An 18,965-nucleotide genomic window follows, 5' to 3' on the forward strand; every position below is an offset into this window, starting at 1 on the left:
TATAGCTTTTAAAACAATATACATAGAGATTAGTATTTTCTTTCTGCTGTAAATTTTTGTGAGGTTTTTTTGTTCTCTGATGCTTTGCCTTGTGCTTTTGAGTAAGCATTACTGAAAGGGAATACCCATTCTTTTGGTAAACAAGGGATCTTCTTTCCTAATATGGCAAGAAGTATATCTATGTAATGAAAAAGGAACATCTGTTTCATTAGAATATACATGAACAGAGTCTCCTGCAAAGTGTTACCTCTGTAAAGCTTCTATCCAGTCAAAACTAATGTAGATTGAGGTTTGATTACCTATTTCTCATAACAAACTGCTCATGTGTGTTTGAGAAAATTGTTATTTAATCTCTAAACAGCTTTAAGCAATGAGAGGTTGAATGAATCCAATGATTTCTGATAACAAAACCAATGCATGGTTTTTCCTCACTAAGTTCTTGCAGGATAGAATGGATAGAAATAGTAATAAACCACTTTCAGTGTTGGTAGCTTCCTTTTTACTCAGTAAAGGGCACAGACTCTCTATCAACAGACCTGCATCTGCTGTACTAGTGTGCTTCTGAGCACATCCCCTGGCCAACAGAGAGTACAAGGTGGTGTCCTCTGGCTTAACCCTCTTTCATCATGGTGGGAGCTATGTTGGGTGGATAGGTGGGTAGGAGTCTGCACATGGCTGATTCCCTTGTGAGTTACCTGACTGAGCAATAGCAAGCAGACCAAGACTCAGAACCAAAAGATGTGTGCTATTTTTCACTATATCAAAATGGCAATGGACAGAAAAGTTATACCTTTTTTCCTTAGATCAAATCTTTAGATTTGGGTATCCTGAAATCCACCAGCTGGAATTTCTCTGCACAAAACCTGTTTTTGATTGTTCTTCAGCGGTAGTAATGCGTCTTCTCTCCTGTATTTTAGGGCAGGCTATCATGAGAACTTACGATCTGGTCCATCGTCTCCCTGCTCTCCTGCTGCTTCAAGTCAGTCACCCAACAGGTACAAAAGGTCAATAAGAAATTTTGCAGACCAAATGCATCTTGTAGTTGCTGGTGAACTGCTGCAGTGTAAATCACGTTAGTGTTATGTGGATGCACTATTAATTCTTCTGAAAGTTGCAATTATTAACCATCCATGGAATAAACACGTAGCTCCCTCTCCCTTATTTCTTGCCTCTTCAGCAGTATTGTTATGTTTTCAAATAACACAGTTCAGAAAGCAGCTGTAGGACTCTGCCTGATCATTGAAATTTCAATGAAATTGCAATGGGATAATGTAGGCCCCCGTCAAAGTAAGCAGTTAAGCAGGAGTTCAGAGCACTTAAACCAAAGGATGTTGTCTTTGTTGTGAATAGTCACATGCTCAGGAGTAAGGTATGTTCTAGGCTTTGTGGTATTTCAACACCTGCTTATGTAAAAAGAAATCATTCCCTTCATTTTCAAACTTGAATTGCATTTTGCTTTTTTGTGTTTTTTTAATTTGCTTTCATTCATGCTAATCTCCCAGAGATTTGATTCTCTCAAGCAATGAGCTGTGCAGATTTCAGTGAGATATGTGTAGCAACTCTAAGTAAATGTTAACTGTAGCCTGACTGAATCACTGAATTTGGGGAGTGTTAAAATCAGTTGGCTTATTAGATAGGGTAAAGTAATACAACACATAAAACATAGCAAGTTTTTGTTCTATTCAAATAACATTTTTCTCAGTGTTTCATAGCAAAGTTCTCCTTCCAACACCACTTGCATTAACATGAAACTATTGGGATTTTTTTTTTGTGAAGAATTTTGTCTGTTTTTTCTAATTGTAGCTGCAGGTTTGGTGGGACTGCAGATCATTTCTTGATATATATAGCTAGTTGTGATAGCTACTTCATATTATTTAGCAGCTATATTCTGATCTAAGACCTTTTCCAAGATCTTTTTCTGAAATAAATCTGTTTTTGAAACAATGGATGGGGTGTAATTAATTGTTTGACTAAAACATCAGACAACTTCTCTTAAGAAATTTTCCAAAGCACTTTATTCTTTGATCCAACACTTTAACTTGTTGTTAACTCTGTTGTTAATAACTCTGACAGTGGATAAGAATTGAAGGTAAAGGTGAACGTGGGAGTAACAGAGAGGTGTGAGCAGAAGGCTTAAGGTTGTAGGGGAGGAGAAGAAACCAGGAAAGTTATTCTAAAAGGAATAATGCAAATGAAGCAACAAGACAGTGACATGCTTGTGCTGTCAGTGTATGTGGTGGGATAAAGAATGATGGACTCAGGAGTGACAGAGATTAAGTGGAAGCAAGGACAGTTTTTGGATTGTGATGAGTGTTTCTGCTGCTTCTGTCTCTCTTTTCTTTTTTTCTTTTTTTTAGGAAAATGGCTTTTTTGTTATGATGCAGTCCAGATCTGTCTCTGTTGGTAGCTTATTGTGTTGTTGTACCGAAACCATAAAGCAAGATACTGTAATCTTGCTTATCTGTGTATGGTTTCATCAAAACATCTTTTTAAAAGTCATGAAATATCCGCAAGTTTCTCTCCTGGTTTCAGCCCTGGCTGAAAAAGCATTGATGACAGATAATGACAAAGGATCTCTTTTGGTCTTAGGTTCATCTCACTAGACAAACATCAGTTTTGGCAGGCTGGCAGACAGATGAAAAGGGAAGAGCGTGAAACACATAGAAGTGTGCGCCTGCACTCTGTTAAAACCATTATGAAAAAGGCTACCAGTTATTCCTGGGGCCTTGATCTCTCATCCAGCAGTCAGCAAACAGCTGATCTACAAAGGTCTAGACAGGACTGAAGCTTAAGGAGAGAGTTGAAGTATTTTTGCACAGCAGATGGAGATCTGATTTCAGCTTTACGCTAACTCGTAATACTAACAGGCATGTAGCTGCAGCAACATAAACTATAATTAGTTAGCAAGTGCCTGATGCCTGGTCTGTGCTACTGCAGTTACACTGCTACTATTGACTTCACCAGCTTGTTTGGGTGTAAGAACAGCATCTTTGCCTTCTGACTAGCAAACAAATTGAAAAATTTCCAGTCTGAGTCTGACTCAGGTAATTTGTGTGAATACCATCTTTGATTGCTGTGGCATTGACTAGGTCTGGGTAATCCACAGCCACGGTTCCCTGCCATATAAGCCTCTATTAAGAGGCTTGCATCTCCCTTGATCTAGCACAGCAGACTGGCAGGAAAATGGGTCTGAACTGCTTTGCATTCAAGCATTTTAAGCCCTCTGCTTGCTTGTCTGCAAGGCAGACATGCAGGCTGATTCAGCAACATGGCTGAACTGTCAATGTGTATTTGTCTGAAACCCACCAATGCTCCTTCATCCCATCCTGTCCCTCTCCATAAACCTGTGTAAACATTTGGCTATGTTTTAGCATCAGTGGCTGTTCTGTTTTCTTAAAGTCATGTTTGTCTCCTAGGTCTGTCAGCGGAAAGAAGCTTTGCTCTACCTGTGGCCTTCCTCTTGGAAAAGGAGCTGCCATGATTATTGAAACGCTCGGTCTTTATTTCCACATTCAGTGCTTCAGGGTATGTCTTGTGTTTTATTAAGAAAAATCTCAAGTCATGCACAGTGTGAGGAGAGAGTATATTAAGGGCTGTAGATGTGACATTGAAAATAAGAGGGCCAATGGATTTGCATGTTTGTTATGTATATTTATGTGTGTGTGCGTAGATAAGTGGAAGTAACGCAGCTACTGTCTTATTTTCCTGTCGGACATGTTATTTAGACTAAAACCTGTGATTTAGCAAGCAAACTTATCTTCTTCACTTGCAGAGGAAAGCATCATATAATTTCCCTGTTGTACTCACTGATTTTTAAATATAACATCAGTTATCTTGTAAATATTTTAAATTTAAAAAAAAAAAAAACAAAAAACTGGTCAGTCCCAAAGCCATCTTTGATCTCACTCATGGTTGGAAAGTTTTGACTGTGGAAAGAATGATGCATTCTGGCTTTCACCAGAGCTCTCAACAGAAGTACTTCTTGACTATTCTTGAGTGTTTCAGTCTGGAAATGGCTCAAGATAAGTGTTTTCCAGAGAACCCAGAAAGTGTCCATTTCCATTATCTCTGGCCCAATTGATATTAGACATTTCGCAAAGCCTTTTTTGTTTTCAGACATTTACCCCAACTAAACCTCTGGCTTCTCTAAGCTTTGTCCATCACAAATGGGCTGGCTCCAGAATGCAACGTTAAAATCAGATGTCCCTTAAAATCAGTAGATTTCATTTCTGTGTAAGTGGAGACTGCTGAAATCAAGTCCTAAATACTGTTGGCTGTAAAAAAACGTTTCACGTATTTGCAGTGCCCCCCAGGAGTATGGACTAGGTTTTGGCAGAGTATTTTTTCTTACTGTTCCAAGAGCTATTGAAACAAAAAGTCAAAATTGGGGAAGAGTTGTGACAGATAGTAGGGCATGGTCTCTCTTACTTTCTTTGTTCTTCAACTGACAGTGTGGCATTTGCAAGGGACAACTGGGAGATGCAGCAGGTGGGACAGATGTCAGGATTAGAAATGGTCTTCTTAACTGCAACGATTGTTATATCCGATCCAGAAGTAAGTACCAAATCCTGTCCGAAGAACAATGAACTCTAACAATACTGTTCGCATTATTTTAACTGATGTGTTTGTCCCCTCCTGGCTTTGCCACTCAGGCATAGCTTTGCCGTGGGAAGGGGAACCTTCCCATGCCATTTTAATCATTCTCTCGATCAAAGAAAGATTTTCAAGCCCATTAAATCTTGCCCAGAGGATCTCTGTTCAGCAGTATTAGGCTTAAAGGATGTTTCTGTGCATAAATATAAACTCCTACATTGTGCACACATATTGCATGTCCTGGAGGCTGAGATCTGTCACATTACGTGAGACAGTGGAGATACTTCTACTAGGTCTAGGACCCGGGGCCTGGTTTGGAGAAGTTCCCAGTTTTTTATGTCTCCAGGCCTCCCTTTGTGGATAAAACAGTTGTGCAAAATATTAGGAGCATTCTGTAACTCATAATGAATCCTTGTGGTGGTTTCCCCAGACATGTGCTAAAGTGTTGCTTGCTGCAAGTTTTGAAGAATGAGCCAGACAATTGCATGTCAGAAAGAAAGGATACAATTTTCTGCCTTAGAGTAGGCCACTTAAATGTCCTTCCTAGTTGTGGATTTCTGTGACCGATACCAAATTGCTAGAGCATTTCAGCTTCACCCCGATGCCACCAATGATAGGATATGGGCAGTGCTCATGCTGGCCTCTACTTTGTGGAAAACAGCAAGATGCAGGAAAAAACCACAGGAGTAATTGTTGCCTTTCTGTTGCATGTTACTGTTCAGTATATTCACTTCCTACAGTCCTAACTGATAAGTGGATATATAGAGCTCTTTTCGCAAAATATTTCCCTTTTTGTCTCTCAAAAGCAGCAGCTGTAGAAATCCAGGAGTAGGAAGAGTACCTACCTACCTTTGCCAGGAGAATAGTTTCTTTTGCTGTTTCAGGACAGACATATTTCCCTGTCAGCAGAGCTAGAGGGTGCTATTGTATAACCATTTGTTTGGTGGGGTTTTAAAATTCTGCTAAGAAATGGTTGCAACTTTTTATTATTATTTCTTTAACCTGACACATTTAGAAATAGCTTTTCCCCTCAGGCTTGATACTATAAACCTTTCTCATGTGGATGAGGTCCTGACCCTTAAAATGCACGTTTGCACATCCATCTTTACACACACAAAAAAAGAGAGGAAGGTGATAAAAGTTATATTTTACTTTTCTTCTTAATCCTTTTTGCTTAAATTAAAAATTAGGTCCCATAAGGATAGAGGAAGGCTCAAATAATAAATTATTTATCATCTTATATGCTGTAGAAATCACCCCCTCCATCATCATTTCTACAGCAGCTATGCTAAAAAATGCAGTACATAGCTGTGTGCGGTGTTTCATGCCGTAAGGTTTTTCATTCGTACATACCTAACACAATCGTGACCAGGTCCATGACAGGGAATAGGTTTTGAGGAAGTGCATGTATGGTTCCTGAAGAATAATAAAGGCAAGAATTTTTTTTTTTTTTTTTTTCTACAAATTGCCTCTTTCTGCTGTATTCACTTCTCATGCAAAATCTCAAAATATGAGTTAGCTGAATTTAAGTTACACTGGATCTTGGTGACAGTTTCAGTGATTTTGATAGAAATGCAAATATGGTTAGTTGCTCATTTTTAATTAGAATTTGAAAGACTCTGCATCTGAAATGAAGAACAAACTGGTGTCAGTGTTTTGCCTTTCAGTTCTGGGAAGTCTGATACTAAATATAAGATCAGTTGCTTGATTGCACAGCTCGTGCCTTCCTGCTCCCACAGCTACATCTGAAAACCTGTGCAGCAGCACACACAAGTGACTCCCAGAATTAATGAGTATTGTTTTGAGGTGCTTATAGACATCTCGATGAATTATTTTGGCTGCCAGAAGCTTATTTGAAACTGTGGATGATTCTGTTTCAAAACAAATTATCAAAAACCTTAAGAGAGAAAAGCATTAAAGATTATGTAGTGGTCCAGGGTCCAAAATATTTCTTCTTTATAAATAAAAGTGGCTGGGGGGTTATTGGTAGGTTATTTCTCTACAACAAAACCTCACCAGGGAGGGAACTCTATATTCCGTGTGAAAAAACAGGAAATAGTTACAGGTTTGTGAATATCAAAGTCAAAGAAAAGAAGTAAATTCATGAGGTTCCCTGTGTGGCCAAATAACACAAGGGCTCTGTATTACTGCGTAACACAAACCAGGCACAGCTAAAGATGACTCATCAGTCCTTTGCTTTACTATTTTCCCATTGCAGAGCCTGAAAGTAAATATACCCACAAGTACTTTGGAAGTAAAATGAAATAAAAGCGCATATAGAATTCATTTATCCATGTGGCATGGAAAATATATTTCCACTGGAGTTATACAGAATCCTTCTTTGCAGTTAGTGCCCCAACTTTGCAGGAGGTGGGAGAAGCAGGGCACAAATGATATGTATTTCCAGATGAATTTTTTCTGAATTGTGGAGATCATCTGAGGAAAAGCCTATGTATGTCTGTTAACATTTGTCAACTAATGACTTGGTTTGGTTTTGTTTTACCCAGCTGCTGGACAGCCAACTACATTGTGACATGATTTTCAGTCCTAATAACTTTCAAGAAGGAACTCTCTTCTCATATGTATCGGCTGCCTCCAGACAATCACTTGTAAGAGCTTGAATCCATGGACATTATGGCTCTCATCTCATTTTGACAAACTCATAAAATCACTACACCTGCTCCTTTAAAATGCAGTATGTTGGTTTTTCCCTTTCGTAAGAAATTTGTGAAATATGTATGACCATGTTTGGGAAGGCAAAGCCCAAGTACTATAAAAACAAAAATCCCACCTTTCAGGTATGCTTATGATTTCCAGTCTGTTACCTTGTTCTTTTGAAAGTAATAAGAAAATAAACATGCAATAAAACTGTTTTGTTTTAATATTTCTAGGAATTAAAAAGTTTAAGTTTACAGAACCTTTATAGAATATGCCAACTTGAGCTGAGAAGTAATTTTAAGTTAGTGTCTAATCAGTGCATTTGAAAAACTAAAACATCACAACACAACTTCTCTGTTGTAACTGAAGCTGTAACTTTTTTATACAGAGACTAGTTTGATAATATATCCTGTAATTCTGAAGCATTTCGTGTTTATATTACCTTCAGTGGAGGGTAGGAGTTACACAAATAAGTTATTGCACCTTTAGTGATAGGATTTTTTTGTTTGTGGACCTCAAGTAATGTTCATGACTATAGCTTAATATTCTCTCAAATAAAAATTTCTTCATTAAACCTAAAGACTCTATACCATTAACAAGGGCAAGATTCCCATTAGGATCAATCCTTCTTACTAAGTTCAACAGCCCATGTTGTTGCTAAACTTGATGAAAGGTAATGTGGGGGAGAGGTGGCTGAGTGGGCAGACACAGCTGAATTGTGAGTCTCCAGGCTGCAGTTTGATGCTATGGTGAAGCTTTTCTCTTTGGTGTGTAACTTGCCCATTGATGGTCTGAGTTGTTTTGAGATCTGCTCTTTCACTTGCAAATACTATGGTTGGTTGAAATCTCATGCAGAGAAACACGTGTGGTTTGGGTGCCCTCCAGAGCAGGGAATTAAACAGCCTTGAGCCTGTGTTCCTCCATACCCCAGTAAAGTCAGCAAAACCCAGGAGTGCGGAAGGTGAGCAGGGAGGAGGCTGGCAGCAGTGGGCAAAAAAACTTTAACTTGCCTGTGTTTGGGCCAGTTTTCCTTTGTGCTTTTTGATTAAGCATGTGATCCTTACTAAAGTGATACAGCAGCTCGTTAAAACAGCAGTCAGAGCTGTGTCACTTTATCCACAATACACAGACATCGTTAATGGATGTGTTGCAATTGTAAAAATATTCTAGCACTTTTTGGTAAACAGTTATTGAAAATATCCCATTTTAGCAGTTCACGGTGCAACTTAAAATGGAGGAATGGAGGAAAAAAATGTACTTATTCTGCCTTAAAACCATGATAAAACAAAATTAATAGAGGGTTTTTTTTTATCTTTGTGCACATCTGTTGTCTTTTGGTGTGTTGATAAATTGAAATGAAGTGGTTATAGGGAAGGAATAATTTTGAGTTGTTCTCTAGCTAGTGACTATTTATTTAAATGCTGGACAGTTGTTTGCATGTGAGTTTGCATATCCATGCAAAACTTCATGTCATTGAAAACCCATGTACGATGTTGTCATTGGAGGACATTGTGACTGTCTGCTGGAAAGTTACATGTTACTTCCTTAATATTGTGCCTTAGAAAATGCAAAGCTGTTGCACACAGTCAGAGATGACTTATGGATGCAATAAATCCAAAAAGCTGAAGTCCTTCATGGAGTTCACCCGGGGAATGTTTTTTAAAAAAAAAAAAAACAAAAATTAATTAAAAATCAGACTAATGTTTTGGAAATAAAAATTATGTCCAATATTTTGATCAATCATCTGCATGGTTTACTGTTAAAGGGTTTTGATAACCAAGATGCTTACTCTTTGCATGTGGTCATCATAGCATTTTCCCCCAAATAATGTGCGACATGGAAATTCAAGAAGCAGATTTTATAACTGACTTTGTACATCTGTATAATTCCATGCGCTGCATTAAGGATATGTGAATATATGATGTGTGGACGTAATTTTTAAACAAGACCATGCATGCTTGTGCATCTATTTGGTATGAGTCACAACCACTGCTTCACCCATGTAGTAGAGTTTAGAGTTTAGATCTGCAAATCGGTCCCCAAGTGTATAAAAGGGTTGGTTGTCAGAGGTTAGATCCGCTTCTCATTCACGTAGGAGTAAGTGCCCAAAGGGCTTAGGAGCATGGTTGGGAGTAAAATGCATGGGCAAGGGGTGGGGTGGGGGTATGCATCACGCTGCAGACACACCACTGGGTCTCTGAAGTTGCTTAGAAATTGATCCCAGTGTCTATCAATTAGTTTAATATATGCATGTTTTAGCGAAGTTGACTGTATGTAAAACAAAATGAAGCAGCATTCTCAGACAATGATTTTTGCCCCTAATGAACATCTATTCACCAGCACAGAATAATTTTCAACAGTTTTCTCAGTTGCACTTGCCAACTACTTATGTTTGGATTTATATTTCCTTTGGAGTCTTACATGGCAAATTCGTTCAGGCTAAGATCTTTTCTTCCTTTTTTTTTTTTTTTTTTTTCCAGTTTAAACATATAAATATGATATATTTCTTATCAGGAACTTTGAGCACAGAAAAAAAATAATGCTTTACTACATTTGAACTACAATGTAAATGTATTTGTTGCAAAAAATGATTTATTATTTCTAAGTAAGTACAATGTATGTAATGGGGTTTAGACGTTTCAGAATTTATTTAGCCTCTTACTACTTCAGAGAACCTGAACAGGCATCATGACCCATCTGTATTTCACAACCCCCATTTTCCATGATGTATTTTTCCCTTACTCTTGCTATGTAGTGTTACTGATGCAGTACATCTGTAGTTCTCGGTGAATGTCCGAAAGGTTGGTGAACCAAAAGGGGACCATCCTTATCTGCATGTCCATTCAAGGACAAGGATTGCTGTCCTAGCTGGGGCTAATGTTGAATACCAATTACGCTAACCTTTCCTTTATCTTATTTATTCTAAAATGCCTCTGGAAATTAGGAAAACTTGTCTAAAATGCAACAGCTTTTATAGTAAATGTATGTTTATAAATAAAATGTTGATTACCTTTGGTGGTGTTGATTTTACTTATTATATCTAGCTTCTCCTGCTGCACGCAATGTGTCAGTGAAACGGGATCGCAGAGTGTGTACATCCCATTGGTAGAAGCTTCTGCTTGATTGGGGTAGGCTGAACCAAGATATATTCCACAAAACTTAGTATATGAGATGAGACAATAAAAAAGACACACTTGAGATAGGACAATGCCCTGTGGATTGCTACTGTAAGCTGTAACTGAGTATTTACAAGAGCATGTGTGCTTATTGTGGTAAAAGATGGGCAAAGATGGCTTTCTGTGAGTCGAACCCTCACGGGTTCCTTATGGGATTAAAGTCCTCTGAAGTTCTTTCAATGATGTCGGTGGACTGTGGTTCAGACTTTAACTCAATAAAGCACTTGATGCAAAGATCCTGAGTTTGTGCTTAGTTATGCATGTGCTGAGGTCACTAATTCCTGAATCTCAACAAGTGTGTGGCTTCACCACTAACCAGCAGAAAGTTCACACAAAATTTTAAACTAATAACTGCCCCTTTTTCCTCCTTTTAATTGTGTCTTCAGTGGATGACAGGTTTGGTTTTGTGCCAGAAGCGCATCTTAGCTGTTAGATGAGTCATGGGGAAGTACTGATGATTTAATTTTTTGAAAGCAGATTTTTATCCTGGTGCCTTAATGGAAATGGTAGTGGTCTTACATTATTTCTGCGTGTACATCTGTGGACAGAGGGCCAGCATTGCTCTGTGGTGGGAGAGGGACGCTGGGGTCCCGGAGGCAAGCATCAGTGCCGCGTCTGTGGGAACAGCTCGCTGCCACTGGAGGTTGCTCTGAGGCTGGATTTGGAGGCAATCAGGCAGCTGTTTCTGCTTTAGCAGCTCTGTACCAAGGTTGCTGGGCACCCAGACAAGCACGGTTTTGGTGATTGTGACCCTTATGAGCCAAGTAAAGTCTTGGAAATCCTGGTATGATTTTAATTATTATTACTTTCTGGTGAATGTGACCTTACAGCTCTGATGTGCCTAGAGTCATTCATGATCCTAAAAGGGCACTGATACAGGTGTGCTCCACTGGCACTGATTTAATGTGAAAGTAATGAAACACACCTTATAACGGGGGAGTTGTGTCACCTGCAGCACCTTTGTCTGCAGGTAGCAAAGGCTGGCAGGAGGGCCCCAAGGGAGACCACCCTGCTAACGGGGCTTTGGCATGCCCCGAGAGAGGACCATGGCTTGCTGAGCAGTGGGATGAAGCTGGGGGCATATAGAAGAAATAGGAGGTGGTGTGGGAGAGGAGTGGGCTGCTACAGATGGGGCTCAAACATCAGGGCAGAAGAATACCCCATGCAAAGGGGGATATGTGCCAGGGCCCCCAGGAGAGCTCTGTGCCTCCTTGGCATCTGGCCTGGGTGTGATGCCTCCATCCTTCCCCTTATCCCCATCGCAGCCAGGTGGAACCAGGGCTCTGTTTTCTCCTCCGTGCCCTTGCTCTGGGGTCCAGCTGACCCCCTTTGTTTTGCTCTTTGTTTCCTCTCTTTAGCGAGTGTTTTGATGCAGAGATCATCAGTGAACACAGCCAGGCCCTGGTAGCTGTTTTAGGCTCTAGGCACAGGTAATAAGCAGTAGCTTGCTCATCTCATGAGTATTGATCCTTATCCAGACAACTCTTCTAGGGGATAGTTAAAAGCAGGCAGCTACCACTTTGTTTAGAAAATTAGCTTTAGGTACAGTTCTTGCTGCCCAATTTAGCAAAGATTTGTCTCAGATGGATCCCCTTCCTGATACTGGGAAGCTGGTTAAGGACTTACTCAATAAACTTTGCAGAAAGGAAGCTCACCCCCCTTTCCCCCCCCTCCCCCCTTTCTCTCTGCTTTCCTGAGAAAACGTTGGGTAACTGGGGAACAAGATGACAAAATGCTCATTGTCAGAGACACATTTACAATGAAAAGCAGAAGAGGTTGTAGACACTGGAAGTGAGCAGATGACCACCATTTGGCTGGAAAACAAAAAAAAAAAAAAAAAAAAAAGAAAAAAAAAGATGCCAGAAAAATATATCTCCTGTAAAGGCAAACAAGACTCCTATATACCTCTAAAAGCCTCCGGTAGGAATGTAATTTTATCTGAATTTCCTGATAAGGGGAAATGACTAAACTGGAAGCTGCTCAAATTTTGCAAACAGTAAGAGCCCAAAACAGAGATAGAAAGTACAGGGTGGGCTGTGACTCTTCTCCCAGTACAGTGTAGGGTTGGTATTTGGGGGGGGCATTCTGTTTCCTTGTTCATCCTTGTTATAAAATGTAGCATGAGTTAAACTTGAAAGAGGGACGCTTACCCCTCTGCAAGACTGTTGCTGCTGCTCTGTAGACCTTACTGAATACCCCATGCTCTGCAAGGGCAGCTATTGGAGCTCTCCTCTCCAAAGCATATGGGGTTTTAAGCCATTTAGGAAAAAAAAAAATCCATTATTTAAGACAATCTTATGAGTCACTGTTAATTCATCCATAGAGTCCATCTGCTTCACTGCACATGATGCACTGCAAATTCTCTTAGCTAATGCCACAGATTGTGGACCACAGTTCACAGATACATTTTTTCTAAGCAGGTAACTTGCTGCTTAAAACATGCTGAAGACAACCAGTCACATCAGTCCAGAAACTAAATAAAAATTAACAGAAATGCAAATATTTCATTGAAATAACAGAATTTATCAAACAGGAAGAAGAAAACAAGATTTTTAAAATTCCTTTTTTTCTATCATCTCTTATTATAGGCAACAAACTACCCCAATGACAAGCACATGACATCCACATCTCTAGAAACTACCTGGCAGCTTCCTGTGTTGAGCGTCAGAGTGGAGCGTTAGGACCTGTGGGACAGAAAATGTCTTAGAGGATTAGGTCAAACCTTTTCTTCCAAAAAGAAAAGCACCAATATCAGATAGCAAATGATGCTTATTCTGTAGCACATGACATAGCCCTTCAAAGTAATCTCTTGCCTAGTCTCTGGTTTTCAGGAGCTCACTAAAACATACTTTCCACGCAATACACCTGGCATCTGACACATTTCTTGTGGAAGGGCAAAGAGGATCTCTGGCAATATTGCACCTCAAGCATGTGATGAACTGTGGGAAAACCTGTTGCTCACCACAGTATACTCAGACTTTGAGACTCTTCTGGATAATTTTGCATGACTCTCAATATAGTTACCTACTTCTGATGTTTGTATACCTCCTGCAAGGACTGGTTCCATTAATCTTTCAGCAGTTTAAAGAGCTTGCAACAAAAATCATAAAAATAACCAAACTGTTTTCAGGGCATTCACAAATATGCATTACTGGGTAACAGAATGATCATTAAGTCTGTATTACCAGAAACAAAATCACCCAAGCAATGGATATTAGCTAGTTATGCTATACCTATATATGTTTGACAGAGTAAACTATGAAGGTCAACATTTTCTACAAATGAGAAAATTTCTTGTATTCAGTCCTGGCTGAGAGAGTACTAAAATATGTCTTGGGAGAAGACTTTCACAACAGAATAAAATCACATACCTGACCCAGCACCTGAAGATGGAATGTCATGCCCCAGCATGGCATGACACTTACAATTGCTGTGTCTCAAAGCATTCTCAATCACTTAAAAGACCTATATTGATACGAATATAAACCTTTATGGAATATATACTTGGAATGACCCTTCTCAGATGCTAATGGGGATGAAAAGGTTACAAACATATCAGGAAGGTCTCAGAAACAGAGTTGTCAGGTTTTTTCCAGCTCAGAAAATGTGCCGGATGGACCAGACGAACTGCTTCTGAAGCAATTTCTGTGTCAATGGTAATGCCAGAACTACTGTGCCAGGGACCTGGATTCAAGTGCTTGTGATGGATATCCCCTCTTCTCTGTGGCCAAGTGCTCTTAGGTTGCCTTTGGAGAGGTTCATAAAACACTATGAAAGTGCACAAGTCCAAGGGGAGATGTTGCACTTATCCTCTTGTTTCTCTACATGTCCCTATCACTTCCAAATACACTTTCACAGGACTATGTCTAAACGTTGCCATGTGAGAACAAAGTTGTTATTTTTCCAAAGGATATTAAATGTAAGGGGGTTTTTTAGTCTAATTACAAACTTTTCTTTAGGAAAAAATGAATTCTGGTGAGTGATTTGGCATCTGTATGGTCTATTAACTAATATTAATGTATTGAAGTAGACTAGATTTCAGCATGGGCTTTCTGTGTTGGACTTTGTGATATTATTCAAGTCCTAGTTTAAAGCTTTTGCTGACTGACACATGATGATAACACTCAGATCATCACCAACATGAAGGTAAAACTGAGCTCTCTAAGCTGTTTCATGAACAGATGTTTTGGAGGATTTTTAGAAAACCTTTGGCTTGGTTCATATTAGAAGTAGCTTTTTTGATGCCCTTCCTGGTTCCATGGGTTTATACTGGAACCATTCTTGAGCAGAGGCTAGTGCTCTATGGTGTGCTCGTCCCCTGGAGAGAGGGAGGCACCACTTACAGAGCCTGGTGGGGGAGAGCCTAGCACCAAAGCTGCACATGATTCCTACAAACCCTCTTTGCCTAGTGTGCTGGTTTTGACTGGGATACAGTTAATTTTCTTCACAGTAACTAGTATGAGTCTGTGTTTTGGATTTGTGCTGGAAACAGCGTTGATAATAGAGAGATGTTTTTGGTATTGCTGAGCAGTGCTTACATAACGTCAAAGTCTTCTGCTTCTCACCCCACCCCACCAGCGAGTAGGCTGGGGGTGCACAAGAAGTTGGGAGGGGACACAGCCAGGACAGCTGACCCCAACTGACCAAAAGGATATTCCATAACATATGATGTCATGTTCAGCATATAAAGCTGGGGGAAGAAGGAGGAAGGAGGAAGACATTCAGAGTGATGCCATCTGTCTTCTTAAGTACTTGTTATGCATGATGGAGCCCTGCTTTCCTGGGGATGGCTGAGCACCTGCCTGCTGATGGGGACTGATTGAATTCCTTGTTTTGCTTTGCTTGTGTGCACAGCCTTTGCTTTATCTATTAAACTGTCTTTATCTCAGCACACGATTTTTCTCACTTTTCTGATTGTTTCTCCCATCCCACTGGGGGAAAGTGAGGAGAGGCTGTGTGGGGCTTAGTTGCCAGCTGGGATTAAAGCACAACACCCAGCCATGTCCCAGTTAGGCTTTATATAAGTGTGAAGAGAGCAATATTAGCTAGAGCTGTGAAATGCATTCTGCCTTATTGTTCAAATCATTCACAGGTCTTGGGCTGAGCTTATAAGGATAAATGGACAGCACTCTATGTAAAGAAGTCAGTTGACACGTATTTTACCAGTAATTCTGAAAGTATTTTGTATCTTGTATTCAGTTTTGAAAAGGTAGGCCAACATTAAAGAGACCTATGACAAAGTATGCTGCTAAGTGACATAATTACAAGTCTGTTCCAACAGACCAGAGCTGAGTTTCAGAATTAATTTGCAGCCTCAGAAAATGACTTTCAAACACTTTCCTTGGGATGTAACCTGTGTGTTTCATGTGTACACACATGCTGACAGCAAAGCTGGGAGGTAGTGGTAGAGGCAAATCAGCCCATCCCGGCTCTGATTCTCCACAGCTGTTATCTCTCAGAGTATTTGTTATGGATACACATGGGCACACAACAGATTGAAAAGCCGTTATCTCTTTCAAAGGTAGTGACTAATGTGCTTTTGCCCACAGTGATGTGAAAAGACAGGGGAAGGTTTTGCTGCAGAATCTGCTCTATTCACCTTGCAGAAAACCAGCTGCATTTTCCAAATCTGTGTGTGAGCTGAAGGGGAAGGAGAAAGCCTTTGACTTGCACAAGCTGCAAGTCTTCTGTGTAGCTGAGTTTACATGTTGGAAAAAAGCCTGGGTGATTATGTACAGTGACATTTACAGCGATTGTATTTCTTTATATACTGTTCAAATTTATATAGGTGCTACATTAACTTTAAAGCTGCATTTTTCACAGGGGGCTATGTATTAAGTAGACAAAATAACTGATCAAGGTATAGAGGCAGATAAACATTTTATGATGGAATATTGCCACTCAATACTTGGCTTTCTCAGTATCTCTCTTCATCTTGAATGCTTAAAATCTGCTTACAGCATGAATACAATTAAACACATGGATACATTTCTCTTTGCTACATAAAGGCATAAATGCTTGCATCCTCTATACCTGAAGCTGCATGTGGCTGTTTTCACACACTTCCAGTTGACACTAACCCTCAAGCGTTGTTAACCCAGGAGCTGAAGGCTTACGCTGTACTCAGTAAGCTTTGACACAAAAAGTAATCAACTTTAGTTCCCACCAGCTATGGGCAAGATAAAACGAAGAAGGTGAATCAATTGTCGGATGCAAAAGAGTTGTGATAACTAACCTCCAGGAACTGCACACCTATGATGGAAAAATTACTTCTACAGGAGCAAGCTCTTGAAGGGAAAATGGTGGAGTTGCAGCACTTTCCCCCCTCCTGTTCTCAGCTGAGGACATAGCCAGTTTCTCAGCCTTGTCCTGCACACAAACAAAATCCAGCTGTGCTCTCACAGCAGGTCCAGTGGCCAGGAGCTGCATTTGGCCAGACCCCACTCCGCCCAGCGCTGCCAGGGCCCTGCAGCCTGCCCTGCGCAGCCCAGCCAGCACATGGCCCCCGCTCCTCCCTCTGCTGTAGGTTGCTGTCACCACCCGCTGCAGACAGCGTCATTTTTTTCCCTCAGATGCCAGGGATTCTGCTTTTCAGACAGAAATTCTTCTCAATTGATCACTATAGCATTTCTCAGCTGCTTACTGTCCGTTTGCAGTTAGAAAGAAGGGCTGTAAATAAACATTGTCACTGCCTGGTAGGCTTTGGAAAGGTACGTGCAAACAGGGCAGGCATTGCCTGCCGTGGGGGCTCTTGCAGAAATAGGTAAATAATAAGATGGTTGAAGCAGCCCAAGTGTGGCAATGCTGTGTGCATACTGCACTGAGAACCTTTATTAAATCTTTGTGGCTAGCAAGGCAAATGTAAGAAGACATTTTTCTCCACAGGCTGCCATAGTACTTTTCATCATGGAAAGGAAATAAATTCTACCATATAATTTTATTTATTTACAGTTTTAAGACAAGATGTATCTCTTTTGACATTACTGAGCTGCAGCTTGAATAAAAATATCAATTACTTCCTTTGTGTTGCAGTAATATAAAATAATTTGGACAAGAGTTTGAATCATGTTGAATACCACAATACCTGAGCACCCAACATCAGGGACTTGGAAACAGCTGGATTTTCAAGAATACTTAACTGCACTCCCCCGGATAATCAGACATCTTTAGCAAGCCTCAAGTTAGGTACCCAGAGCCACTAGCCTTATGTGGTACCTTGACTTTGTTTTTCAGATTTTCAAATATTTCCAGTTTTTCAACTATATTTCAAGTAGCTGAAACAGAAAAGCAGGACTGGACTCTGTGGGGTATTTAATGACTGGTGCTTACAGAACCCATCATCACCAGAAAACAGTAAAGAACATTGCAATTGTTAGTTGAATAAGATTTAAAAACACCACTGTGAGGCAGAAAAATATTATTATATATCTATTTCCAAAAGGATAAAAGGGACACAGAAACTAATTTGTCCAGAGAAAGAATATCTTTGCTAGTGAATTTAATTTAGGCTACAATCTAGCAATAAAGATGCTAGAAATTCATTATAGATAACAACTCCCCCCCCCCCCAAAAAAAAAAAAAATTAAAAGCATGCATTTAACAGAGTATTGTGACTATAGCATAGTGCCTGCAGAGTTCAGAAAGACCTGTCTATCTGGGTACTGCAGTAGAAGTCACCAGAGCAAGAAGCCCATCAGCATGGAGTCAGCCTGTCTAGAAATGTGGCACACGAAGCAGCAGCGCACTTTGCACTGCCTCAGCCAGACTGCCAGGAGCGGCCGGCTGGGCTGAAGCCAGCTCCAGCATCTCTGTGCAGACCACAGTCATTTAGTGTACAGACCTGTTGCGCTGGCAGATCATTTCCTATGCTTGGAGCTGAGGGAGGCAAGCTGAATCCTTCTGGTTAAATGCCCCTTTGAGAGGAAAACGTGGCAAAAGATGTTCTGTTTCTGGAAGAAAGGAGATCTAGAAACTGTAAACTGGAGGTTTTCATGAGTGGTGCCTGCTGCAGAGAGGCAGGCACGTGTGGTTTATTTCTGTCGTCTGTCTGCAGGCTGGATTTCTTAGCTAGGTGATGTTAGCTTGACTTCTCATGTCTCGCCTATGGAGAGGGAGAGCTGGAAACATCTGCACTGCTGATCACACGGCACCAGTTGTATCTTCTGCCTGGAGAAGATACATTTTATCTTAGTAAAATAAATGTAAAAAAAATCTAAAAATCTATTTACTGGGAGGAGAGGTGAAGAGAAGATTTTTCACTAAGTTTTGATGCCAAATCATCTTCTCCAGTTAATTACACAATTACTCAAATGAATGGTCCACATGGTGCTTATCCTTTGGAGGTGGTTATGCTATATAACATGCCTGCTGGGGTGCTGAAAACTGCCAGGATATGCTCATTCAGGACAAGCCATACACATGTACGCAGAGAAGAGACCTACCCCTTCCAAGAGCAGGCAGAAGCCTAGAGGGCTGCCTCTGAGAGCAGATGTTTGTGGTCATCTATTTTTTTTCATGCCCGTTCTGCAGACCTTCATG

At 40.3% G+C, this 18,965-nt stretch overlaps 1 protein-coding gene across 2 annotated transcripts in view; it reads left to right on the plus strand.

Moving 5' to 3' along the window:
- The window catches only part of LIMCH1 (LIM and calponin homology domains 1), a 185,639-nt gene extending 175,373 nt beyond the window's left edge, over window positions 1-10,266 (plus strand). For both annotated transcript variants that reach the window (XM_074904714.1, XM_074904716.1), the window contains 4 exons: window positions 918-1,004; window positions 3,417-3,525; window positions 4,452-4,554; window positions 7,101-10,266. In XM_074904714.1, coding sequence (XP_074760815.1) covers window positions 918-1,004; window positions 3,417-3,525; window positions 4,452-4,554; window positions 7,101-7,126 — 325 coding nt within the window. In that variant the 3' untranslated portion in view covers window positions 7,127-10,266. The remainder of the gene's footprint in view (window positions 1-917; window positions 1,005-3,416; window positions 3,526-4,451; window positions 4,555-7,100) is intronic.
- The last annotated feature ends 8,699 nt before the right edge of the window (window positions 10,267-18,965 follow it).

The sequence above is a fragment of the Athene noctua genome, chromosome 4, assembly GCF_965140245.1.
Source record: "Athene noctua chromosome 4, bAthNoc1.hap1.1, whole genome shotgun sequence".
Classification (NCBI taxonomy): Eukaryota; Metazoa; Chordata; class Aves; order Strigiformes; family Strigidae; genus Athene; species Athene noctua.